The 25119-nt window shown below is 40.7% G+C and overlaps 1 protein-coding gene and 3 long non-coding RNA genes across 27 annotated transcripts in view; 2 read left to right on the plus strand and 2 right to left on the minus strand.

Moving 5' to 3' along the window:
* Positions 1 to 1554, plus strand: LOC148887666 (uncharacterized). Of its 12 annotated transcripts, none has more exons than XR_016117423.1 (8): positions 1 to 253; positions 340 to 358; positions 435 to 475; positions 612 to 730; positions 808 to 819; positions 906 to 993; positions 1076 to 1101; positions 1189 to 1326. It is a non-coding gene; the product is annotated as an uncharacterized LOC148887666 (long non-coding RNA). The 12 variants fall into 12 exon arrangements; XR_016117424.1 differs by having other exon boundaries at positions 906 to 925; XR_016117432.1 differs by adding an exon at positions 1416 to 1554 and having other exon boundaries at positions 340 to 819; positions 906 to 1101; positions 1189 to 1231; positions 1291 to 1354.
* LOC148887667 (uncharacterized) lies at positions 1260 to 9323 on the minus strand. Of its 7 annotated transcripts, none has more exons than XR_016117439.1 (9): positions 9259 to 9323; positions 8690 to 8766; positions 4795 to 4876; positions 2835 to 3006; positions 2433 to 2732; positions 2178 to 2345; positions 1986 to 2068; positions 1786 to 1896; positions 1260 to 1729 (listed from the first exon to the last, which is right to left on the minus strand). It is a non-coding gene; the product is annotated as an uncharacterized LOC148887667 (long non-coding RNA). The 7 variants fall into 7 exon arrangements; XR_016117438.1 differs by having other exon boundaries at positions 1786 to 1899; XR_016117441.1 differs by having other exon boundaries at positions 1260 to 1455; positions 1601 to 1729; positions 1786 to 1899; positions 1986 to 2345.
* On the plus strand, positions 1778 to 21500 carry LOC148887668 (uncharacterized). Of its 3 annotated transcripts, XR_016117444.1 has the most exons (8): positions 1778 to 1914; positions 2013 to 2376; positions 2447 to 2490; positions 2572 to 2755; positions 2842 to 2974; positions 3307 to 3424; positions 10222 to 10359; positions 21363 to 21500. It is a non-coding gene; the product is annotated as an uncharacterized LOC148887668 (long non-coding RNA). The 3 variants fall into 3 exon arrangements; XR_016117443.1 differs by lacking the exons at positions 1778 to 1914; positions 21363 to 21500 and adding an exon at positions 17173 to 17307 and having other exon boundaries at positions 2238 to 2376; XR_016117442.1 differs by lacking the exons at positions 1778 to 1914; positions 10222 to 10359; positions 21363 to 21500 and adding an exon at positions 4372 to 4787 and having other exon boundaries at positions 2238 to 2376.
* Positions 16921 to 25119, minus strand: part of etv4 (ETS variant transcription factor 4) — a 25976-nt gene continuing 17777 nt past the window's right edge. Inside the window, exons 8-19 of one of the 5 annotated variants that reach the window (XM_089015178.1) lie at positions 24860 to 25057; positions 24472 to 24794; positions 23157 to 23225; positions 22520 to 22567; positions 21395 to 21576; positions 20574 to 20675; positions 19124 to 20482; positions 18848 to 18918; positions 18626 to 18775; positions 18401 to 18486; positions 17204 to 18290; positions 16921 to 17121 (exon numbers count right to left, since the gene is read on the minus strand). In XM_089015178.1, the coding sequence (XP_088871304.1) occupies positions 20255 to 20482; positions 20574 to 20675; positions 21395 to 21576; positions 22520 to 22567; positions 23157 to 23225; positions 24472 to 24794; positions 24860 to 25057 (1150 nt within the window). In that variant the 3' untranslated portion in view covers positions 16921 to 17121; positions 17204 to 18290; positions 18401 to 18486; ... (1 more) ...; positions 18848 to 18918; positions 19124 to 20254. Of the gene's footprint in view, positions 17122 to 17203; positions 18487 to 18625; positions 18776 to 18847; positions 18919 to 19123; positions 20483 to 20573; positions 20676 to 21394; positions 21577 to 22519; positions 22568 to 23156; positions 23226 to 24471; positions 24795 to 24859; positions 25058 to 25119 lie in introns of all 5 variants that reach the window. The other 4 variants (XM_089015179.1, XM_089015177.1, XM_089015176.1 and 1 more) reach the window with 4 other exon arrangements.

Here is a 25119-nt window from a genome sequence, read left to right on the forward strand (position 1 = left end):
GTTAAGAATCGCGTTACGGTCCGTGGGGACCGTGTTCGAATTTAACCACGAACGCCCATATTTAACCCATTTTTATTGCCAGACTCTTTCTTCAGGTCTTTTTTTATTTGCTTTTTTTAATTAATCACGTGACGATTGACGTAATCAGCGAAAACGTATTTAAACTGCGACAAATTGAACAGTCGTCCTCTTTCCCTCCACGATGACGACCGACTGCACCTCGACAGCAGCTCCACTGCAAGACGACCTCAAGGTATGACAAAGTGCACCTTTTAACTTTCTTTTTTGGTCTTGCAATTGCTCGTTTTTGCAACTTTTAACATGTTTAATCCTTTTCAGGCTTTTCAACTCTTCCACGGTAAGTCACCTGCAATATTAAACGTTTGATTAAACTAACACTCGTTTTGCAATTTTCTTTCTTTTTCACCGTGCAGAGAAGCTAAAGTGCTCGCGTTTGACAAACGGAACGCTTAAGGTTTCTTTTTTGACTCTTTAATCAATCCATTTTGACATTTTTCACGTTTTCGCGCTTTTTAACGCTTGCACGGTAAGTCGCCTGCATGTTTAAACGGCATAATGTTCGATTGAACTAATTCGTTTTTCTTTTCCAGCGTCCAGAGAAGCTAAAGTGCTCGCGTTTGACAAACGGAACGTCTAAGGTTTCTTTTTGCACTTTTTATCGACCAATTTTAACATTTTTCACGTTTTCAGGCTTTTCAACGCTTGCACGGTAAGTCGCCTGCATGTTTAAACGGCATAATGTTCGATTGAACTAATTCGTTTTTCTATATTTTTTTTACTTTCCAGCGTGCACTAAAGGTAAGTCACTCGCGTATTCCGAACGCGGCGTTTTTTATTCTTTTCAGTCCAACTTTTTCTAATTTAACATTCCTTCGCGTTTTCAGGCTGTTAAACGCTACAAAAGGTAAGTCGCCTGCTATTTCAATGGCACTATGTTCGTTATTTTTTTTTCCTTTTCAGCGTACAGAAAAGGTAAGTTGCCAGCGTTTTATTTCCACATTTTGGACGAAATTCTGCTCTTACTTTGTTATAATTGTGTCATTTCTGTCCACAGGCTTGGCAACTCTAAAAAGGCTTTTGGTGATTATTTATATTTTTTGGGGGGAGGAGCACTGTTTAAACGGCTTACCATAGTTTACGTTGCTAACTATTTTTTTCTTTTTGCAGTCCACTGCCGACGTGTCCTGCTCCCCCATGCGCTCTGTCACTGGTGAGACAAAAACACTCTTACGCATACATCTCATAAATCATGTTTTAATTTCATTTCAGGACACGAGAAGGAGATACAGGAGGCTTCGGTCGGTGACGTTCTCCTGGACAAAACTGGAGGAAGGTAACAACATGGGGAAATGACGAGTATTCACGCTTACAAACATCCTTGTGTGTGTGTGCAGGTGAAGCAGCGACTTGATCCAGAGGGGGTCGGTGTGGAGTCTGCTGGGTTTGGGAAAAAAAAAGAGCAAAATGGCTCAAGTGAACATTTTGTAACACATTTCTCTTTTACAGGTTCCCCCAAAGCTGCACCGGGACACATTTCTCAAGACCGTCTAAATGAAGATAGAACATTCTGTGCACTTACACTCAGTTTTTTTTTTTCTTTCTGCTTAGGTGGTGACAAAGGATCTCCTGGCCTGCAAAAGTGGAATCGGCAGCAACTCGAAGACCAGAAATGCTCAAGTGACATCGACCTTTTTCGCCAGTCATGTTTCTGTTGGGAAAGACAGACAAAGTGTTGTTTCTCTCTTCCCCCCCCCCCCCCCTCACAGGTGGTGATCAACAATTGTTGAGATGAGCCAAGATGAAAAGCAGCCAATTTTCTTTTTGGGGGCAGAAAATCTTCCAGCTGGTGCCATCGAAGCCGCCATGACGCTGCGCCTGCTGAGCAAATAAAATGTTCACATTTTTTCAAGTTGACCAACATTAAAATCAAACTGAATGAAAAGCTTGACTGGTGCATTCCATACCTCCTTTTTTTTCCTTCTTTCTAACAGGTGGATTACCAACGTTGGTGAAATCTCCAGACGGTCGAAAGGCTGGCCTCAAGTTGCTGTTTTTCTCGTGGACAAAAAAAAACAAGACAAAACGATAGGAAAATTTGAATTCACGCTTGCTGATATTTTTTGTGTTTTTGTGTGCAGATGGAACGTAATCCTCACCTCATCCAGAGCTGCCCGGCGAACAAAATGGCGGCGAAGGAAGCCGATGCGGTTTCTGCCGGATGTGATCGCTGCAAACTAGTTTTTTTTCCTCTCCCCCTTTTTAGACTGCAGAGAAGCTTCCAGTCAAAGTGCCACGGTGGACTCTGCATCACCAAGATGGCGCACCTGCCGGGCAAAGTAAATTTGGACATTGCAAGTGAGATATTTCAAGTGTACCAACGTTCAAATGACATTTCCACCATGCAACTTAACTGTTTTTCTTCAAGGTCCGACGAAGTGCCCAAGAAGTCCCTCGTCCTCTTCCTCACTGGTGTGTCTCATCTTGTCTCAAAATGGCTGCATCAGAAATGCTCTTGAAGCCCGTGTGTGTCTGTTTTTTTTTTTTTCCCAGGTCCACTTGAACAGGCAGCGAGTCGTTTGACGCCATGGGCTTGAAGAGGCTCAGACAAGCGACGCGGCGTCAACCTCCCTGTTGGTGAGTTTGCTCAAAACTGACGATGTCTTTTCGTTTCAGGTCTGCTGCCACGGGCTGACTTCACCAAAAGCAGAAGGCTGAAATGGCATCCCACTTTTAGGTGAGTGTTTTTCAAACACTTTTTTTTATTTTTTTTTACTTTCTTTATTTTTTTTTTTTATTTTTAGTTTTTTTCTTACGTTGAAGGTCTTTGTCTGCACGAGAAGTGGACTTGCTTCTAACTCCTGGATGGCTTTCCTCTGAGATCAACACACCCGTCCCACGATCGTCTGACCGACCACTTTGCCGCCCGGCAACAAGCAGACAGCCATCCAACATTGTAATTGTTCCTCTTCTTTGTCATTGTTTACTCTGCAAAATAAAGCTTGATTACAAACAAACACTTTAACTCTTAACTTTATTCTTAAACATCACAACTTTAAAAAATCTAAAACATTAAAATAAAACAAACATTTTCAAAAAAATAATCTAAATTTTATTTTCAAAAATTTTATTTTCAAAAATTTTTTTTTCAAAATTTTTTTTTTCAAAATTTTTTTTTCAAAAATTTTTTTTTCAAATTTTTTTTCAAAAAATTTTTTTTCAAAAATTTTTTTTTCAAAAATTTTTTTTTCAAAAAAATTTTAAAAAAAATTTTCTGAAATTTTCCAGGCCCCCAAAAAAAATCCCAAAAAGTGGGCGTGGTCTGTCTGGAATGGAGGCTACTGATTCGCCGATGGCTGTGAAAGTGGGTGGAGCATTACAATAATGGGCTGTGATTGCTGGAAAGGTAGGCGGGACTATGTAAATGAGCCCCCTCCTGATTGGTTGGCATAAATTTGGGCGTGGTTATGTAAATTCTAGCCAATCAGAGCGCAGTCTCATTTTGGGACTTAGAAAATAGCGAAAGTGGGCGTGGTTATGCAAATTAGGCTGATTTGATTGGTTATGCAAATTAGGCCCTCGGTTGTGATTGGTGGTTTGGGAATTGGGCGGGCTTTGGGGCGGGTTTTGGGGCGGGCATTGCAGCATTTTTCAAAATTTTTCTAAGTCCCACTCGTTTCTACAAAAATTTTCTAAGTCCCACCTGAGATTCAATGTAAGAGGTGCACTTTAGTCACTTTTGACAGTTATTTCACTGTTTCGGTGTTTTTTAAATGCAGCATTTTTCAAAAATATTCTAAGTCCCACCTAAGGTTCAATGTTAGAGGTGCACTTTCGTTACTCCAGACAGTGATTACACTGTTCTGACGGCTTTCACATGACCTTTGCATTGAAGAATTTGTAATTTTTTTCTAAGTCCCACTCGCTTGTTCAGAATTTTTCTAAGTCCCACATAAGATTCAATGTTAGAGGTGCACTTTAGTCACTTTTGACAGTTATTTCACTGTTTCGGTGGCTTTTAAATGCAGCATTTTTCAAAAATATTCTAAGTCCCACCTAAGATTCAATGTTAGAGGTGCACTTTAGTCACTTTTGACAGTTATTTCACTGTTTCGGTGTTTTTTAAATGCAGCATTTTTCAAAAATATTGTAAGTCCCACCTATGGTTCAATGTTAGAGGTGCACTTTCGTTACTCCAGATAGTGATTACACTGTTCTGGCGGCTTTCACATGATTGAAGCATTTTCTGAGTCCCACCTAAGATAAATGTTAGAAGTGCACTTCAATGACTCTTGACAGTCATATCATTGTTGCCATGGGTTTAACATGGAGCATTTTTGAAACATTTTCTAGGTCCCACCTAAGATTCAAGATGAGAGGTGCACTTTCATCAGTCCAGACAGTGGTTACACTGTGCTGGCGGCTTTCACATGACCTCTGCATTGAAGTATTTCCGAAAATTTCACGAGTCTCACTGGTTTTGTCCATTTTTTGCCAAATAATACCACCTGAGTCTCAAGGGCACCAACGATAACGCATGAAAGGTTGAGTGAGTTGAGGATTGATTTCGTCATTTAAAGGCAAAGACTGGAATTCAAGTTGAACCATTTTTTATTGGACAGAAAAGCTAACATGACAACATGAAAGCGTTTTACCAGTCAATGTTCAGTGTTCAAGTTTAAGTCGAGTGAGAGACGAGCACACTCATCGCCACATTGTGGTGCCACATGACACGAGCTCTTGAAGCACACCTCAGTTCGCTCGCTCAGTACTCACACGTGTCCAAATGCAGGTTGGCGTCCCTTCCGCATGGCCTCAGTCTGGCAGCTGTGACCTTTGGCCCAGGAGCCTCTTCAATCTGGTCAAGTGGGGGGGGGGAAAAAAAACAAAAGTGATAAGTCACGCTTATTTTGTTTCTGAAACAAGTCGTTTCTTTTCAATTTCAATCGTTTTTCATGACGTTGCTGACTTACTTTCACACATCTAAATGAGCAACCGCCTTTCAATCAAAAACTGCTTCACTATTCTTCATAGTTGAGCAGTTGAGACGTTTGCTATTCTACCAAACCAAGAGCTCGTATTGTATTTTTGATGGAGAATAAGAATGTCATATCTCTGACAATTTTTCATTGGTGAAAAAAGTCACGGATGCACTTCTGTGAATAGTTGAGAGACTAATCTGTCCTCACGTGGATCGTATCTTTGTTGTGAAAAAAAAGGTAACGTTTTTCTAAGTCCCACTTAAGATTCAATGTTAGAGGTGCGCTTTCGTCACTCCAGACAATGGTTCCAATGTTCTGGTGGCTTTCAAAAATTTTCTAAGTCCCACTCGCTTCTTCAAAATTTTTCTAAGTCCCACCTGAGATTCAGGTTTACAGGTGCACTTTTTGATTTTCACATGGCCTACAGATTGAAGTATTTTCAACATTTTTCGAACTCCCATCTGAGATTCAAGGTTAGAGGTGCACTTTGGTCACTCCAGACAGTGATTACACTGTTCTGGTGGCTTTCACATGGTCTATGCATGGAAGCATTTTCAATTGTTTTTCTAAGTCCCATTCACTTGTTCAGAATTTTTCTAAGTCCCACCTAAGATTCAATGTTAGAGGTGCGCTTTCGTCACTCCAGACAATGGTTACAATGTTCTGGTGGCTGTCCATGACCTGTGCATTGAAGCATTGTATTTTTTTTTCTAAGTCACACTCGCCTGTTCAGACTTTTTCTAAGTCCCACCTGAGATTCAATGTTAGAGGTGCACGTTGGTCACTCCAGACAGTGATTACACTGTTCTGGTGGCTTTCACATGGTCTATGCATGGAAGCATTTTCAATTGTTTTTCTAAGTCCCATTCACTTGTTCAGAATTTTTCTAAGTCCCACCTAAGACTCAATGTTAGAGGTGCGCTTTCGTCACTCCAGACAATGGTTACAATGTTCTGGTGGCTGTCCATGACCTGTGCATTGAAGCATTGTATTTTTTTTTCTAAGTCACACTCGCCTGTTCAGACTTTTTCTAAGTCCCACCTAAGGTTCAAGGTTAGAGGTGCACTTTGGTCACTTCAGACAGTGATTACACTGTTCTGGTGGCTTTCACATGGTCTATGCATGGAAGCATTTTCAAAATTTTCTAAGTCCCACTCGCTTCTTCAAAAATTTTCTAAGTCCCATCTGAGATTCAAGTTTACAGGTGCACTTTTTGATTTTCACATGGCCTACAGATTGAAGTATTTTCAAAATTTTTCTAACTCCCATCTGAGATTCAATGTTAGTGGTGCACTTTAGTCACTTTTGACAGTAATCTCACTGTTTCCATGGGTTTAACATGACCTTTGCATTGAAGCATTTTCAAAATTTTCTAAGTCCCACCTGAGATTCAAGGTTAGAGGTGCACTTTGGTCACTCCAGACAATGGTTACAATGTTCTGGTGGCTGTCCATGACCTGTGCATTGAAGCATTGTATTTTTTTTTCTAAGTCACACTCGCCTGTTCAGACTTTTTCTAAGTCCCACCTAAGATTCAAGGTTAGAGGTGCACTTTGGTCACTCCAGACAGTGATTACACTGTTCTGGTGGCTTTCAGATGGTCTATGCATGGAAGCATTTTCAATTGTTTTTCTAAGTCCCATTCACTTGTTCAGAATTTTTCTAAGTCCCACCTAAGATTCAAGGTTAGAGGTGCACTTTGGTCACTTCAGACAGTGATTACACTGTTCTGGTGGCTTTCACATGGTCTATGCATGGAAGCATTTTCAAAAATTTCTAAGTCCCACTCGCTTCTTCAAAAATTTTCTAAGTCCCATCTGAGATTCAAGTTTACAGGTGCACTTTTTGATTTTCACATGGCCTACAGATTGAAGTATTTTCAAAATTTTTCTAACTCCCATCTGAGATTCAATGTTAGTGGTGCACTTTAGTCACTTTTGACAGTAATCTCACTGTTTCCATGGGTTTAACATGGAGCATTTTTCAAAAATGTTCTAAGTCCCACTTAAGATTCAATGTTAGAGGTGCACTTTAGTCACTCTTGACAGTCATCTCACTGTTTCCATGGGTTTAACATGACCTTTGCATTGAAGCATTTTCAAAATTGTCTAAGTCCCACCTAAGATTCAAGGTTAGAGGTGCACTTTGGTCACTCCAGACAATGGTTACAATGTTCTGGTGGCTGTCCATGACCTGTGCATTGAAGCATTGTATTTTTTTTTTCTAAGTCACACTCGCCTGTTCAGACTTTTTCTAAGTCCCACCTAAGGTTCAAGGTTAGAGGTGCACTTTGGTCACTTCAGACAGTGATTACACTGTTCTGGTGGCTTTCACATGACCTGTGCATTGAAGCACTTTCAAAAATTTTCTAAGTCTCACTCGTTTCTTCAAAATTTTTCTAAGTCCCACCCGAGATTCAAGTTTACAGGTGCACATTTGACACTCCAGACACTGGTTACACTCTTCTGGTGGCTTTCACGTGACCTGTGCATTGAAGCATTTTCAAAAAAAATCTTCTACGTCACACTCAAATCTTCAGGTCAGAGGTACGCTGCAGTCACTCTCAACAGTCATATCACTGTTGCAATGGGTTTAAAATGCATCCATTTTCAAACAAATTCTAAGTCCTACTCGCTTCTTCAAATTTTTCTGTTGCCATTGGTTTAACATGACTTGAGCATTGCAGCTTTTTAAAAACATTTCTAACTCCCACTCACTTCTTCAAAATATTTCTAAGTCCCAACTGAGTTTCAATGTTAGCGGTGCACTTTCGTCACTCCAGACAGTGCTTACACTGTTCTGGTGGCTTTCACTTGACCTGTGCATTGAAGAATTTTGACATTTTTTCTAAGTCCCACTCACTTGTTCAGAATTGTTCTAAGTCCCACCTAAGATTCAATGTTAGAGGTGCGCTTTCGTCACTCCAGACAATGGTTACAATGTTCTGGTGGCTGTCCATGACCTGTGCATTGAAGCATTTTCAAAAAATTTCTACGTCCCGCCTAAGATTCAAGATTATAATTGCACTTTTGTTACTCCAGACAGTGGTTACACTGTTCTGGTGGCTTTCACATGGCCTTTGCATTGAAGAATTTTCAAAAAATTTCTGAGTCCCACAAAAATCTTCAGGTCAGAGGTGCACTTCAGTCACTCTTGACAGTCATATCACTGTTGCAATGGTTTTAACATGCAGAATTTTTCAAAAATGTTTTAAGTCACACCTAAGTCAAGGTTAGAGATGCACTTACGTTACTCCAGACAGTGGTTACACTGTTCCGGTGGCTTTCACATGATCTTTGCATTGAAGCATTTTTCTAAGTCCCACAAAAATCTTCAGGTCAGGGGTGCACTTCAGTCACTCCAAACAGTCATATCACTGTTGCCATGGGTTTAACATGCAGCATTTTCCAAAAATCTTCTAAGTCCCACTCGCTTCTTCAAAATGTTTCTAAGTCTGTCACGTTTTTTCAAGTTTTGCTAAGTCCCACATGATGATAACGCATGAAATGTTAAAAATGACCAATGTTAAAAATATATCCCAGAAGTGCATGATAATGTCCAGCTTGTCACTGTTGTGCAGTGCACGTAGCACAAGTTGAAGTCGAGTGAGAGCCGAGCGCACTTTATCGCCACCTTGTGGTGCCACGTGACATGAGCGCTTCAAGCACAACACACCGCTCAGTACTCACATGTTCACATGCAAGTTGGCGTCCCTTCCACGTGGCCTCCGAGTGTGGCATCTGTGACCTTTGGGAGCCTCTTCAATCTCGTCAAGTGGGGGAAAAACAAACGTGGTAAGTGTTTTGTTTCTAAAACAAGTCGTTTCTTTTCAATTTCAATCGTTTTTCATGAAGTTGCTGACTTACTTTCACACATCTAAAATACAATGAGCAACTTCCTTTCAAATCAAAAATTGCTCAGCTATTTTTCATAGTTGAGCAGTTGAGACGTTTGCTATTCTATCGGACAAAGAGCTCGTATTGTAATTTTTGTTGGTGAAAAAAGTCACCGATGCACTTCTGTGAATAGTTTAGAGACGAATCTGCCCTCACGTGCATGGTATCTTAAATCTTTGCTGTGCTAAACATCAAAAACAACAACATTCGAGTCAAACGCTGATTGATTGACTGCTAGGGGCGACTCGTGGACGTGCCGAATAACTGTCGCAACGTATCGTAATCGTGCTCCTAAATTGGCCACATAAACACGATCACGGAAAAATGACAAATAGTCAGATTAAAAAGTTAAAAATACTCACCGAGGACTTGGGTTGTTGACAGCGGAAGTAGTTGCTCTTTGAAGCGGATGTGGGGCGGTCCATTCTTGTGCGCCTTCTTCTTCTTGTTTGTTTTGTTGTTGGTGGATTGGATTCAACTGCGCATATCGCCTTCTAGTGGCCCGGAGCCCACAAAGCCATTTGGTAAGCAAACTTTTCCTTTGGGCTTTTCCCTTCAGGGGTCGCCGCAGCGAATCAGTCAGTGTCCTCCAGCTTCAGAGGTTTGATTCGCATCTTTGTTGCCGGTGGATACGTCAAGGCTGGGCTATTTTTTGGGCTCTGGAGGGGGAACCGCATTGATTTTTTTAAATTTGACCAGCATGCTGGTCAAGATAGGCTACAGACACAAAAACGGCACATGTTGACAATATCAACAGAACAAAACCATTCGAATATGAGCATACGGTTATTCACGAGAACAGTGGAAGCATGATTGTAACAGTATATGTCCTGTATGAGCAGTTTTGTGGCAAATATTGGAGCACTTTGTTGCTTGTAAATGAAATGCATTGTTATTATGATTATTATTATGATTGTGTTGTCACAGACGAATGTTCACATACACAGACGTATTTCCTTTCCACAAGGGGGCAGCATTTCCCCTTTTTTCCATGTCAGCGCTTTTTTCCAGCTATTGTTAAAGCGCTATGTCAATCAATATTTATTTTATTGTATTTTGTACAGCCACCCTCATTTCAAGCTCATATAACTCCAGACCTATATAATTTAGGACTTAACATTTGTTTCTGATGAAAGAAGAGAGTCTTAGGTTTCTTACACTGCATTGAATGTTTATGTCGCTCTAAAATTCAAGATTCTTTGGATCCTGGAATGTGAGTGAAAATGAAAAAAAAATCAGGCAATGGAGTGGACACTTTTTTTTCAGATCGTCTGCCAGGGAACAAGTTAAAAAGCACCCCCGTTTGTCCCTCTGTAATCGTGTAGATATGCCACCTGAAGAATAATCGATCAGGAAAGTGTTACGGCCTCCACACAGAACGAGCGTACAGGGACGAGATGTTGACCACCAACGTGTCGGAGATCCAGAGGACCAACCTGGCCAGCACGGTGCTCTCGCTCAAGGTGCGTGCGCCTTGTGACAAATGTTCCGAAATAGTACACAGCCCGGCACGTCGTGAATCAAAATGTGTCCGAAAAAACGACCATGTATAGTAAGGCGTTTTTAGGTTAAAAAAATGACCATGTATAGTAAGGCGTTTTTACCCCCCAAAAAATGACCATGTATAGTAAGGCGTTTTTACCCGAAAAAAAAATGACCATGTATAGTAAGGTGTTTTTAGGTTAAAAAAATGACCATGTATAGTAAGGGGTTTTTGAGGCAAAAAAAACCCACCATGTATAGTAAGGCGTTTTTACCCGAAAAAAATGACCATGTATAGTAAGGCGTTTTTACCCGAAAAAAAATGACCATGTATAGTAAGGCGTTTTTAGGTTAAAAAAATGACCATGTATAGTAAGGCGTTTTTAGGTTAAAAAAATGACCATGTATAGTAAGGCGTTTTTACCCCCAAAAAAATGACCATGTATAGTAAGACGTTTTTACCCGAAAAAAAAATGACCATGTATAGTAAGGCGTTTTTGAGGCAAAAAAAACGACCATGTATAGTAAGGCGTTTTTAGGTTAAAAAAATGACCATGTATAGTAAGGCGTTTTTACCTGAAAAAAAATGACCATGTATAGTAAGGCGTTTTTAGGTTAAAAAAATGACCATGTATAGTAAGGCGTTTTTTAGGTTAAAAAAATGACCATGTATAGTAAGGCGTTTTTACCCCAAAAAAAAATGACCATGTATAGTAAGGCGTTTTTACCCGAAAAAAAATGACCATGTATAGTAAGGCGTTTTTACCCGAAAAAAAATGACCATGTATAGTAAGGCGTTTTTAGGTTAAAAAAAATGACCATGTATAGTAAGGCGTTTTTAGGTTAAAAAAATGACCATGTATAGTAAGGCGTTTTTAGGTTAAAAAAAATGACCATGTATAGTAAGGCGTTTTTAGGTTAAAAAAATGACCATGTATAGTAAGGCGTTTTTACCTGAAAAAAACGACCATGTATATAGTAAGGCGTTTTTAGGTTAAAAAAATGACCATGTATAGTAAGGCGTTTTTACCCGAAAAAAAATGACCATGTATAGTTAGGCGTTTTTACCTGAAAAAAAACGACCATGTATAGTAAGGCGTTTTTAGATTAAAAAAATGACCATGTATAGTAAGGCGTTTTTAGGTTAAAAAAATGACCATGTATAGTAAGGCGTTTTTAGGTTAAAAAAATGACCATGTATAGTAAGGCGATTTTACCCGAAAAAAAATGACCATGTATAGTAAGGCGTTTTTAGGTTAAAAAAATGACCATCTATAGAAAGGCGTTTTTAGGTTAAAAAAATGACCATGTATAGTAAGGCGTTTTTACCTGAAAAAAACGACCATGTATATAGTAAGGCGTTTTTAGGTTAAAAAAAATGACCATGTATAGTAAGGCGTTTTTGAGGCAAAAAAAAATGACCATGTGTAGTAAGGCGTTTTTACCTGAAAAAAAATGACCATGTATAGTAAGGCGTTTTTAGATTAAAAAAATGACCATGTATAGTAAGGCGTTTTTAGGTTAAAAAAATGACCATGTAAGGCGTTTTTAGGTTAAAAAAATGACCATGTATAGTAAGGCGTTTTTAGGTTAAAAAAATGACCATGTATAGTAAGGCGATTTTACCTGAAAAAAAATGACCATGTATAGTAAGGCGTTTTTAGGTTAAAAAAATGACCATGTATAGTAAGGCGTTTTTAGGTTAAAAAAATGACCATGTATAGTAAGACGTTTTTAGGTTAAAAAAATGACCATGTATAGTAAGGCGTTTTTAGGTTAAAAAAATGACCATGTATAGTAAGGCGTTTTTACCCCCAAAAAAATGACCATGTATAGTAAGGCGTTTTTACCCGAAAAAAAATGACCATGTATAGTAAGGCGTTTTTAGGTTAAAAAAAATGACCATGTATAGTAAGGCGTTTTTAGGTTAAAAAAATGACCATGTATAGTAAGGCGTTTTTAGGTTAAAAAAATGACCATGTATAGTAAGGCGTTTTTGAGGCAAAAAAAAGACCATGTATAGTAAGGCGTTTTTGAGGCAAAAAAAACGACCATGTATAGTAAGTTGTTTTTGAGGCAAAAAAAACGACCATGTATAGTAAGGCGTTTTTAGGTTAAAAAAATGACCATGTATAGTAAGGCGTTTTTACCTGAAAAAAAATGACCATGTATAGTAAGGCGTTTTTAGATTAAAAAAATGACCATGTATAGTAAGGCGTTTTTAGGTTAAAAAAATGACCATGTATAGTAAGGCGTTTTTAGGTTAAAAAAATGACCATGTATAGTAAGGCGTTTTTAGGTTAAAAAAAATGACCATGTATAGTAAGGCGTTTTTAGGTTAAAAAAATGACCATGTATAGTAAGGCGTTTTTACCTGAAAAAAACGACCATGTATATAGTAAGGCGTTTTTAGGTTAAAAAAAATGACCATGTATAGTAAGGCGTTTTTGAGGCAAAAAAAAATGACCATGTATAGTAAGGCGTTTTTACCTGAAAAAAAATGACCATGTATAGTAAGGCGTTTTTAGGTTAAAAAAATGACCATGTATAGTAAGGCGTTTTTAGGTTAAAAAAATGACCATGTATAGTAAGGCGTTTTTAGGCGTTTTTAGGTTAAAAAAATGACCATGTATAGTAAGGCGTTTTTAGGTTAAAAAAATGACCATGTATAGTAAGGCGTTTTTAAAAAAATGACCATGTATAGTAAGGCGTTTTTACCCCCAAAAAAATGACCATGTATAGTAAGGCGTTTTTACCTGAAAAAAACGACCATGTATATAGTAAGGCGTTTTTACCCTAAAAAAATGACCATGTATAGTAAGGCGTTTTTAGATTAAAAAAATGACCATGTATAGTAAGGCGTTTTTAGGTTAAAAAAATGACCATGTATAGTAAGGCGTTTTTAGGTTAAAAAAAACCATGTATAAGGCGTTTTTAGGTTAAAAAAATGACCATGTATAGTTAGGCGTTTTTACCTGAAAAAAAATGACCATGTATAGTAAGGCGTTTTTACCCGAAAAAAAATGACCATGTATAGTAAGGCGTTTTTAGGTTAAAAAAATGACCATGTATAGTAAGACGTTTTTACCCAAAAAAAAGACCATGTATAGTAAGGCGTTTTTAGATTTTTAGGTTAAAAAAATGACCATGTATAGTAAGGCGTTTTTACCCCAAAAAAAATGACCATGTATAGTAAGGCGTTTTTAGATTAAAAAAATGACCATGTATAGTAAGGCGTTTTTAGGTTAAAAAAATGACCATGTATAGTAAGGCGTTTTTAGGTTAAAAAAATGACCATGTATAGTAAGGCGTTTTTAGGTTAAAAAAATGACCATGTATAGTAAGGCGTTTTTACCCGAAAAAAAATGACCATGTATAGTAAGGCGTTTTTACCCGAAAAAAAATGACCATGTATAGTAAGGCGTTTTTACCCGAAAAAAAATGACCATGTATAGTAAGGCGTTTTTAGGTTAAAAAAAATGACCATGTATAGTAAGGCGTTTTTAGGTAAAAAAAATGACCATGTATAGTAAGGCGTTTTTAGGTTAAAAAAATGACCATGTATAGTAAGGCGTTTTTAGGTTAAAAAAATGACCATGTATAGTAAGGCGTTTTTACCTGAAAAAAAATGACCATGTATAGTAAGGCGTTTTTAGGTTAAAAAAATGACCATGTATAGTAAGGCGTTTTTAGGTTAAAAAAATGACCATGTATAGTAAGGCGTTTTTACCCCCAAAAAATGACCATGTATAGTAAGGCGTTTTTAGGTTAAAAAAATGACCATGTATAGTAAGGCGTTTTTACCCCCAAAAAAATGACCATGTATAGTAAGGCGTTTTTACCTGAAAAAAACGACCATGTATATAGTAAGGCGTTTTTACCCTAAAAAAAATGACCATGTATAGTAAGGCGTTTTTAGATTAAAAAAATGACCATGTATAGTAAGGCGTTTTTAGGTTAAAAAAATGACCATGTATAGTAAGGCGTTTTTAGGTTAAAAAAATGACCATGTATAGTTAGGCGTTTTTACCTGAAAAAAAATGACCATGTATAGTAAGGCGTTTTTACCCGAAAAAAAATGACCATGTATAGTAAGGCGTTTTTAGGTTAAAAAAATGACCATGTATAGTAAGACGTTTTTACCCAAAAAAAAGACCATGTATAGTAAGGCGTTTTTAGATTAAAAAAATGACCATGTATAGTAAGGCGTTTTTAGGTTAAAAAAATGACCATGTATAGTAAGGCGTTTTTAGGTTAAAAAAATGACCATGTATAGTAAGGCGTTTTTAGGTTAAAAAAATGACCATGTATAGTAAGGCGTTTTTAGGTTAAAAAAATGACCATGTATAGTAAGGCGTTTTTAGGTTAAAAAAATGACCATGTATAGTAAGGCGTTTTTAGGTTAAAAAAATGACCATGTATAGTAAGGCGTTTTTAGGTTAAAAAAATGACCATGCATAGTAAGGCGTTTTTACCCCAAAAAAAATGACCATGTATAGTAAGGCGTTTTTACCCGAAAAAAAATGACCATGTATAGTAAGGCGTTTTTACCCGAAAAAAAATGACCATGTATAGTAAGGCGTTTTTAGGTTAAAAAAAATGACCATGCATAGTAAGGCGTTTTTAGGTTAAAAAAATGACCATGTATAGTTAGGCGTTTTTACCTGAAAAAAAATGACCATGTATAGTAAGGCGTTTTTACCTGAAAAAAAAATGACCATGTATAGTAAGGCGTTTTTAGGTTAAAAAAATGACCATGTATAGTAAGGCGTTTTTACCCCCCAAAAAATGACCATGTATAGTAAGGCGTTTTTACCTGAAAAAAAATGACCATGTATAGTAAGGCGTTTTTAGGTTAAAAAAATGACCATGTATAGTAAGGCGTTTTTACCCCCAAAAAAATGACCATGTATAGTAAGGTGTTTTTAGGTTAAAAAAATGACCATGTATAGTAAGGCGTTTTTGAGGCAAAAAAAACCCACCATGTATAGTAAGGCGTTTTTACCCCCAAAAAATTGACCATGTATAGTAAGGCGTTTTTACCTGAAAAAAAAATGACCATGTATAGTAAGGCGTTTTTAGGTTAAAAAAATGACCATGTATAGTAAGGCGTTTTTACCCCCCAAAAAATGACCATGTATAGTAAGGCGTTTTTAGGTTAAAAAAATGACCATGTATATAGTAAGGCGTTTTTAGGTTAAAAAAATGACCATGTATAGTAAGGCGTTTTTGAGCCAAAAAAACTGACCATGTATAGCACAGGTGTCAAAGTCAAGGCCCGAGGGCCAAATCTGGCCCCCCGCATTATTTTTTTCGGCCCGCGAAAGCAAATCAAACTTGTGAAATTCCATGATACTTGCTAAGATCCTGACCAAAATGTCATATTTTTGGATGTAAACCACAATAACAGTCATTATTCTTGACTTCAGATTTGAAAACTAGTTATTCATTAATTGGTTGTGCGCTCTATATGTAATATGTGGAGGGGCTTAAACATTCTAATGGCCTCCCCAAATTCATAACGGTCCTCAAGAAGAAACCTTAACTATAATGTGGCCCGCGGCAAAAAATGACTTTGACACCCCTGATGTATAGTAAGGCGTTTTTGAGCCCAAAAAAAACGACCTTCTATAGTAAAGCGTTTTTTGGTGAGAAAAAAACATATCTATTTATCGAGCAACAACAGGATTAGTGCCCTTTGGTGAATTTGTCCAGTCATTTTTTGATTCTGATCTTTGTGTAATTTAAAGATAATTATTCTTTCCATCGATCAAAATGTAATGTTATTATTTGTCTGCCAGACGGCGAAAACTCCATCTCCATCTAGTTTATAAATAAAGAAATTACATCTAAATCGATGGGGACTGACGGCTGAAGAAACCTTCTCATCTAAATCGATGGGGAATTTCCGCCCACTGGCGGACAATTTAAGAAAATACATCAAGATCGATTCAATGGGGAATTTCCGCCGTCTGGCGGACAAACACGTGTACTACAATTACATCTCGTTCGATGGGGAATTTCCGCCGTCTGGCGGACAAATACGTGTACTACAATTACATCTCGTTCGATGGGGAATTTCCGCCGTCTGGCGGACAAATACGTGTACTACAATTACATCTCGTTCGATGGGGAATAAGCGCCGTCTGGCGGACAAATAAAGACGTTTTTCCCCAAAAAAACAATCGTGTATCCTGTACGAAGATACATGGTCATGTTTTTCGAGGTAAAAACACCTGAAGATACATGGTCATTTTTGGGGGGTAAAAACGCTTAGTGTATATAAATGGTTGCTTTTTAACTAAAAATGCCTTACTATAAGTGTTCATTTTTTTTCAGGCTAAAAAAGGCCTTACTATACATGGTCGTTTTTTTTCGGATAAAAATGCCTTAGAAAACGTGGTCGTTTTTTGGGGGCAAAAACGGTGTGTGGAACACTGAAAATATGGCTTTCAAAGGTGGAAGTTGTCACCACAGTTAGCCTAATGGTTAAAGGCCTGCGTTGCGGTCCGTTCAGTGTGTTTGAATGTGACCACAAATACTCATGTTTAACCCACTTTTATTGACATGAGCAAAAACATATTTCAGCTGCAACAAATTCAACGTCCGTTCTCTTTCCCCTCCTCGCCTACACGTGGTCCAGTGGTCTGAACGCCGGTCTTGTGTGTGGGCAGGTTGAGATCACAGCTCATTCGTGGCAAATGCTGCCTCCCTTTTGAACTACACTTGATGGTTGTCTTCATCTGTGGAAAGAGATAAGACAAGCTTTTCGTCTGTGTTTTTGTTCTTTATAGACATACAACATAGAACATAAACGGAGCTTACTTGTGCTTCCCGTGGCTGACTGGGTATGGCGGTGGTGTCCCATTGTGAGGGTTCTTGGTTCAATCCCCGCTCTGGGCGCCTTGTGTTCTTTTCTTCAATCAATGACCTTCACAATAAGATAGAAGCAAAGAAACCAACATTTCAAACGGATGTCAGAGAAAAGACAAGCTTTTTAGTCTAAGTCTTTCTATACTTTAAAGAATATCATAGAACAAAACTGAAATTCACTTGTGGTCCCTGTGGATGACTGGTTAAGTCAATGGACTCCAGATGTGAAGGTTCTGGGTTCAATCCCAGCTCTGGGCAACATGTCTGACTTGTGCTTTTGGTCAATCAATGACCTTCAGAATAAGATAGAAGCAAAGCAACCGCAATTTCAAATGGGGGTCTGAGAAAAGACAAGTTTTTTAGTCTAAGTCTTTTTGTACTTGAGAAAAGTCTATGATAGGCCACAACCGAGTCATACTTGTGGTCCTCGTGGCTGACTGGTTAAGGCAATGGACTCTCGCTGTGAAGGTCCTGGGTTCGATCCCAGCTCTGGGCAGCATGTCTAACTTGTGCTTTTATTCCAACAGTGACCTTCAGAATAGGATATAAGCGAACAAACCCGATATTCTATTGGGGCCCCGTGGGCCGCTGAGAAAAGTACAAGGGTGTCGACTGCGCGGCACGGGTTCGAAACCAAGTCACAGCGAAAGATACAAGGGTGTCGACTGCGCGGCACAGGCTCGAAACCAAGTCGAAGCGAAAGCGACCGAGCGAAGCGAGGTCGCTGGAGCGAGTTCACCGGTCCACAAGTGGACAGCCTCCCAAGGCCCCGACAAGCACAAGAGTGAACCTGCGAGCGAGCGAAGCGAGCGAGCCAAGTGTCTCAATGCGAGCGAGCGAAGCGAGCTCGCTAGGCAGGTTCGAGGCGCGAAGCGCCGAGAACCTGCAAAGAATTTTACTAAGTGTCAACGCGGTATCGCATGATAAATACATGAATTTTTAGCAAAAACAGCCACGCCCCCATGGTCCAGTGGGCAGGGCAGATACTTGCGGCGCAGAAGTGCAGGGTTCAAGACCAGGCACGTGCAACTGGCACAACCTGCAAAATGTCATTGTGACAAAGGGAAATCAAAACACCTCACTAAACATTTTTTCAGCAAAAAACACCTGACTACACATGGTCTTTGTGGGGATGAAAAAACTTACCACAACTCCGGAGCGAACTTTCTTCCACTGCTGGGTGGGTGGGGGGCTGGGTGTCCCTCCTCTGGTGGGCCCATCAGTTTCATCCAGGCCTGTTTAATTGAAAGAAAATTAAATAAATCAGTTGAACAACACATCAAAAGAAACCTCAGTGTCATAATATATGATGACTTTTGATGATTATTTCTTTTTGTCATAAAAAAATTGTTTGCAAAAAAAGATGACATCCACCTTCATTGTGGACGACTTGGGCATGGGTCTTCTTCTTTTCCTGTTGGCTTTTCCCTTCAGGGGTCGCCACAGCGACCTCAATCGAACCTGGTTTGGTGTATCCTCTTGTCTCACACCAGCTCATGCGGAGCAACTTGAGATGAGAGAGTCCTGCCAAAACAACACCAACGTCACAATCAACATATGTCATATGCTGGGACAAATTTGATGAGTCAAACTTACGTTGAAATCGGCTCCAGTTTTCAAGCCGTCAAATGTCGGTTCCTTTTACGGGAGGCTCATGACGAATGCAGCTGAAACACAAAAATGCAAGCATCTTATCACGTCCAACGTAGCAGAGTCCCAAAGCATAAAAACAGCTAACTTCGAACTTGAAGATGCAACACGACGATGTGACACAAGTCAACATTAGCCGGTTTGACGTTAGCTTAAGCGAGATAGCTCGGAGCGACGTTAGCTTTAGCGAGATAGCTCGATTATTCGGCGTGGTGGTCAAACCTCAATCTTTGTCGCTGGTTCCAAGATGGTTGTCTCCGCGCACACTTTGGACATCAAAGATATAAACTGGAGCTGGGTGAACCCGTCAACAGCTGCCATCCTTGCTCGTTTTGTTGCCTCGGTAGGTCGGAACAGAAGGTAACAATCCATGCTAGCCCAACTCAGCATTGGGAGAACATCCGCTTCCGGCCGGCTTGGGCGGAAACACGTAATCGGAAAGTAAAACATTGCAGTCAGAACAAAAACATATCTGTCAAACAACCTAATAATGCATGGTCGTTTTTTTTTTCGGCCAAAAATGCCTTAGTATATATGGTCGTTTTTTGGGGGCTAAAAACGCCTTCGTATACATGGCCGTTTTATTCACCTTAAAACACCTTACTATACATGGTGGGGTTTTTTTCGGGATAAAAACGGCTTCCTCTACATGGTCGGGTTTTTTAAACCTAAAAACGCCTTACTATACATGGTCGTTTTTTTCGGGCCAAAAACGCATTTATTTGTCCGCCATACGGCGCAAATTTCCCATTTCTAGATGTAGTTTCTTTATGCGTCCGCCAGACGGCGGAAATTCCCCATTTCTAGATGTAATTTCTTTATGTGTCCGCCAGACGGCGCAAATTCCCCATCGATGTAGGTGCAGATCTGTCTGTCCCAGGTATATTAAGGCATTTTACACCGAAAAAAAAACGAGTTTTGAAAGGTGTTTATAAATGAAATGTATTATTAAATGTATAATATATAACTAAAATATGTACGTCTCCATTCTTTAAAAAAAAAAATTAAATCCATTTAAGGTTAGGTATACTAAAAAACACAAAAAGAACAACAGGTTCTGAAATACATCCATATATATTTATATATACTAAGTATTTATTAAGCCATCTCTTAAAACTCCCTCGTGAGATTAAGTTAGCACAAAAACACCATAGCCGTATATACAAGTTGGGAGTGGGGGGGGGGGGGTTAACATGGAAATGCTTTAAAGTGATGCCAACCAATTCTGAGCAGAGAAAAAAAGTGAAAGATTGTTCGTTTGACATTTTAACGTCAATTGGGTGCAATTCCGCAAAATATGTTTTCCAGAGATACAGCAAGGGAGCGGAGGGTTGCGTTGTTGTTTTTTTTTTTTTAATACATGTAGGCTTTGGAATAAGGCTGGGGGGCATGGGGGGGCTGTTCGGTGGCGACGTAAGGCGGCCCCCCCTCGTCCAGGTGGGACAGCGGCACCGTGTCCTCCTCGTTAACGTAGCGCTCCAACTCGGCCTTCAGGCTGGGCCGCTGGTTGTCGGGGAATGCCAGCGAGATGAGCGCCTCGGGCTCGCACACAAACTTGTACACGTAGCGCTCCCCCGCCACCTAAGCAAGCGCCAGACCCGACCCACGTTTAGTGGCAACAATTTGGGAGCGGGGCCGGTTGAAATGTCGCAGGTGAAGTGGGAGGGGTTACCTTTTGCATGATTCCTTTCTCGTAGTAGTAGCGCAGAGAGCGGCTCAGCTTGTCGTAGTTCATGGCTGGACGGTTCTTCTGCATACCCCACAGACGGGCCACCTGGACGGGACATTTTGGTTAAACCACCTGACTGCCTAACTCAGAATTGCACGCTGAGGTTACATGAAAATATAATCGTCCAAATGTATACTTTTTGAAATACAGCTAACATCTGACCACAATTTTGGCCAGCCAGCATGTCACTCTCGCACAGCAATCGACCGTGTGATGGCACCAGGGGGGGCGTTTGCAAGTCATTTAGCCTCCGAGTCTCTATTCAACATCTTCAATGTATTTCGACTTACAACCATTTTTTACTTACAACCGTGTTTGCATCATGTATGAATTAAAATAAAATATATACTTTTAAAATGTGCATGAAATGACTTTGTGTGATATTGTTTTTCAAAATGTTGGTTGGGTGGGTGTACCGCACCGCGTTTTCCAGCCTCAAATATGCACCATGACTGAGTGCTCTCTGCCCCTAATTGCACTCGTGCATATTTAATGCATGGTGAAAACGAAATGGAAGTGAGCAGAAGTGTTTGGGCGCACCCCAAAATGGATGCCCCCCCCCCCTCCCCCCTGTTGTTCATTGTACAATGACAATTAGAACACGCCTCACTCTTTAGTGGTGGGTGTGGCGGCAACATTTTCTTTGTTTCAATAACTTCCATGACTCTGAAATGCTGTGAATGAGCTTGATGAGTTTGTTCCAATGACGATGACTCCTTTCCCATTCACCAGGACTTTGGCGCCATCTTGGGTGTTGCGTTTACCTCTTCGGGTTCGATAAGCTTGAACTCCATCCCCCTGCCGGTCCAGGCGATGAAGTGCGCGTTCGCGGGGTCATCCAACAAGGCCACCAGGAACTGCCACAACTGCAACGAGCCTCGCCGCTGGTAAGGCGTTCCCTCGCGGAACATGCCGCCACCGCCGCCTGCTTCCTGCTTCATCTCGCCTGCGGAGAAGACAACACGACGATCAAGTGGCAACATGCTGATTCGTTAAAAAGATGGAGGACATTTTTTTCTTACCGCGGTGCCTCGTCTATCTGCAGAAAATTGATGTTATTTTTGGTGTTGAGATTGTTTTTTTATTCATGATCATTTTTATTGTTATTATTTATTTTGAACTCATCCACTGCCATTCCTGAATTGAAAATATTTTTTCAGATTTTGGTTTTTCTAGCGAGGACTGCTGATAAAGCACTGGTCAGACCTCTGGCAATGTTTTTTTCCCTTCCACGAGGGGGCAGCATGTCCCTTTTGTCCATGTTAGCGCTTTGTTACAGCTTCCGTTGTTATTAATTTGCTATATAAATCAATGTTTTTTGTACAGTTGCACCTATTTCCAGCTCAGATAACTCCAGGTCCATATAATTTAGGAATTAACTCTTATCTGGTGAATGAAGAGAGTCTAAGATTTCTTACACAATATTAAATATCCATGTAGTCCTAAACCTCAAAATTAACTCAAATTCTGCAATTTTAGTGACAATGACAAAAAACCCTGGCACTGAAGTCAACGCATTTTTTGCACATCGTCTGGTAGTGAATGAGAATAAAGTTGTCATGTCATTACAATTTTTTTTGGAGTTGCGTGTCATTTTTTAAAATGACATACTATACCCAAGTCACATTTGCATACTGTCATATTCCATTCCTTAACGTAAGGACTTCAACCGGTTCCGCTTGAAGACAAACAAGTGGATATTGACACGCAAGAAACCATATTGATTGTACGCCGTAAACAAAAAGTGTGGAAATACAAGAAGGGGCACACGTCAGCTCCCTGAGGCACTCCCCGACGCCATCGGTGATTTGTTCTCATGCTAAAAACAAAAAGGCGCTCTGCTACAAGTGTGGCATCTGGCGTTTCGCGATGACAGAAGAAGAACTCACCTTCAAACTTCTCCGGAACTACGCGGGAGTCGTTCTCGAAACCATAACCTACAAAAGAGAGCTCCTTAGAATCAAGGCCAACTACAATCAGGCTGTACAGGAACAGGTACAAACCTATGCATGCAATGTTTTTCCCTTCCACGAGGGAGAAGCATTTGTCTTTTGTCCATGTTAGCGTTTTGTTCCAGCTTCAGATGTTGTTAAAGCGCTATATAAAACCAATATGTATGTATTGCATTGTATTTTGTATTCAAGTCGTAAACTACCGTATTTTCCAGCGTATAAGACGCACCCCAAAGCCTTGATTTTCTTGAAAATAATCATAATAATCATAATACATAAGAAAAGATAACCCTGCGCACACAACAGGTCTCACAACTACTTACAACTAAGTTATCGACTCCATTTCCCACTTTTAGAAGAAGTAGTGCGTAACCCCAGCCTCTTATGTGGTGTTCCTTATATTTGGAATACTTTTATGTATTTGTATATTATATTTGGAACTTATTTCATTTATTGAAGGTGCGCCTTATACTGTATATGAAAAAAATATGCACCATTAATTGGGGGTGTGCCTTATACACCGGAAAATACGGTAATGTTCAGCTTGAAAGGGGTTTAAGAGCGCTTGCTGTACCTTCGGGGGTCGCCTGGGAGGTCGGGTAGGCTTCACGCTGGTGGTACATGGAAGGACATCCGGACACGTCTGCCAAGATATCGAATAGTACCGTCAATTGGGGGTGGGGGGATCGATTGCTTTATAAAAACTAATCAAAAATATGCAGGGAATAAAAAAAAGTGTGTGTGGTGCGTGTGTGTGTTTGTGTGTCAGTCCTGGGAACAAAAACAAGGCAGCACAATCTGCACAAAAGGTGCAGCAGTGAGTCAATGAGGCGGAATGTGAGGCTCTCGATAAGACGCCGTTGAGTGCATCCGTGCATATGTGGGGGGGGGGGGGGGCAGCATTGAATTGTTGTCGTCAGGTCTAAGTCTTACATTTCTTTTTATTTTCTTTCCTTCTGGTTTTTGCGTTTAAGAGCCGATTTGAAACTCCGCCATACCCTCAAGACCCCCCCCCCCCAGGGAGGCGCTCGGGTTACTGCGGCCTAGCTCACTTTTCCTTTCGGAGTTGCAGCAAAAGGAAGCTGCCCGGTGCAACGTGAAACCTCGCAGCCTCCGCCGGGGGACTCTAGTCTTTCCTCTGCCCTCCATTTTCTCAATGAAATTCCTTTGCCGCATGAGGGGAGAGAAAACTTGGAAAAGCAGGAAGGGGAAGGTGTGAATGTGCTAGAAAAGAACCCCCCACCCCACCCCTTAACCCCCACCCTTTGAATGTCCATGGAGTGAAGAGGAGGAGGAGTTCCCTGGCTCGGGTAAGATAAAAAAAGTTTGTTTCTTTACACGGACATTTTGTTCCAAAGATGGCTGAGCCGACGAAAAATGTAGTGGGGGGAGGGAGGTGATATTTTGCCGCACTAGGATTTATTTGGGGATTTTTTATTTCCCCCCCCCCCCCCCTAAAAACAAGATCAAGATGATCACTTGGCTTCCAATCCAAAATTAGTTTTGAACTTTAACTCATTTACGGACATACATGCAAAAAAGTGTCCACTCCAGTGCCAGGGTTTTTGTCATTGTCACTCGAATTCCAGGACTCACAGAATATTGACTTTGAGGACTACATAAACATTCAATGCAGCTCTCTTCTTTCATCAGAAAAAAATAGTTAATTCCTAAATGATATGGGTCTGGAGTTATCTGAGCTTGAAATGGGGGCGGCGCTCCAAAATACAATATATATTGATTTATATAGCGCTTTAACAACAGCTGAAGCTAGAACAAAGCGCTAAGATGCAAAAAATGGAAATGCTTCCCCCTTCTGGAAGGGGATAAAAACATTGACAGAGGCCATGGCCGGAGCTTTATCGGCACCCAAGCATGCCGCTTCTCACCTGCGTCGTAGCTGTAGTCCGTGGGCTCCCGCTTGACCATCATATGCGCCGGCGGGAACCTGCGCGGGTGCAGGTGCGAATGCTGGGCGGCGTGGACCCCGCGGCCATGCGCCACCACCTGCCCCGCCCGCTCATAGAGGGGGTCCATATATTCTTGCTTGAAGCTCTGCTGCAGGTAGGGCACGCAGGGGTCCGAGTGCTGCCGGTGGTAAGCGCCGTTCCCGCAGCCGTGGCCCGCCGAGGCGGAGGGGGGCATTCGCTGGAAGCCCTGCGACGGTGCGGGGAACTGGGGGCCCAGGGGGTCTCCTGAAGGGCCTTGATATCTGCAAGCAACACGGAAGATTGACCTTTCTGACATGAAACTTTACATGGGGGGGGGCTCACTCACCTGCCGTTGAGGGGGTACGTGTTGCTGGGCAACGGCTGCGAGGTGGTGGCGGCGGCGTTCATGTAACCGGCGTCGGGCCGCCCGGCCGCCGCGGGTTTGGGCGAGTAGTGCTGCTGCTGTTGCTGCATGGGCGACAGGGGCGTGCCCGGGCAGGGGCGCTTGGCCACCCCGGCGCCGGCCCTTTTCTGCTCGTAGGCCCTGCGGACGACACGTAAACAACAAAGAGCTCACGGCAAAGGCAGAGCAGTTTAAATGACGCG

Source organism: Hippocampus bargibanti, linkage group LG15 (assembly GCF_051943395.1).
Source record: "Hippocampus bargibanti isolate YZ-2025 linkage group LG15, ASM5194339v1, whole genome shotgun sequence".
Taxonomy (NCBI): domain Eukaryota; kingdom Metazoa; phylum Chordata; class Actinopteri; order Syngnathiformes; family Syngnathidae; genus Hippocampus; species Hippocampus bargibanti.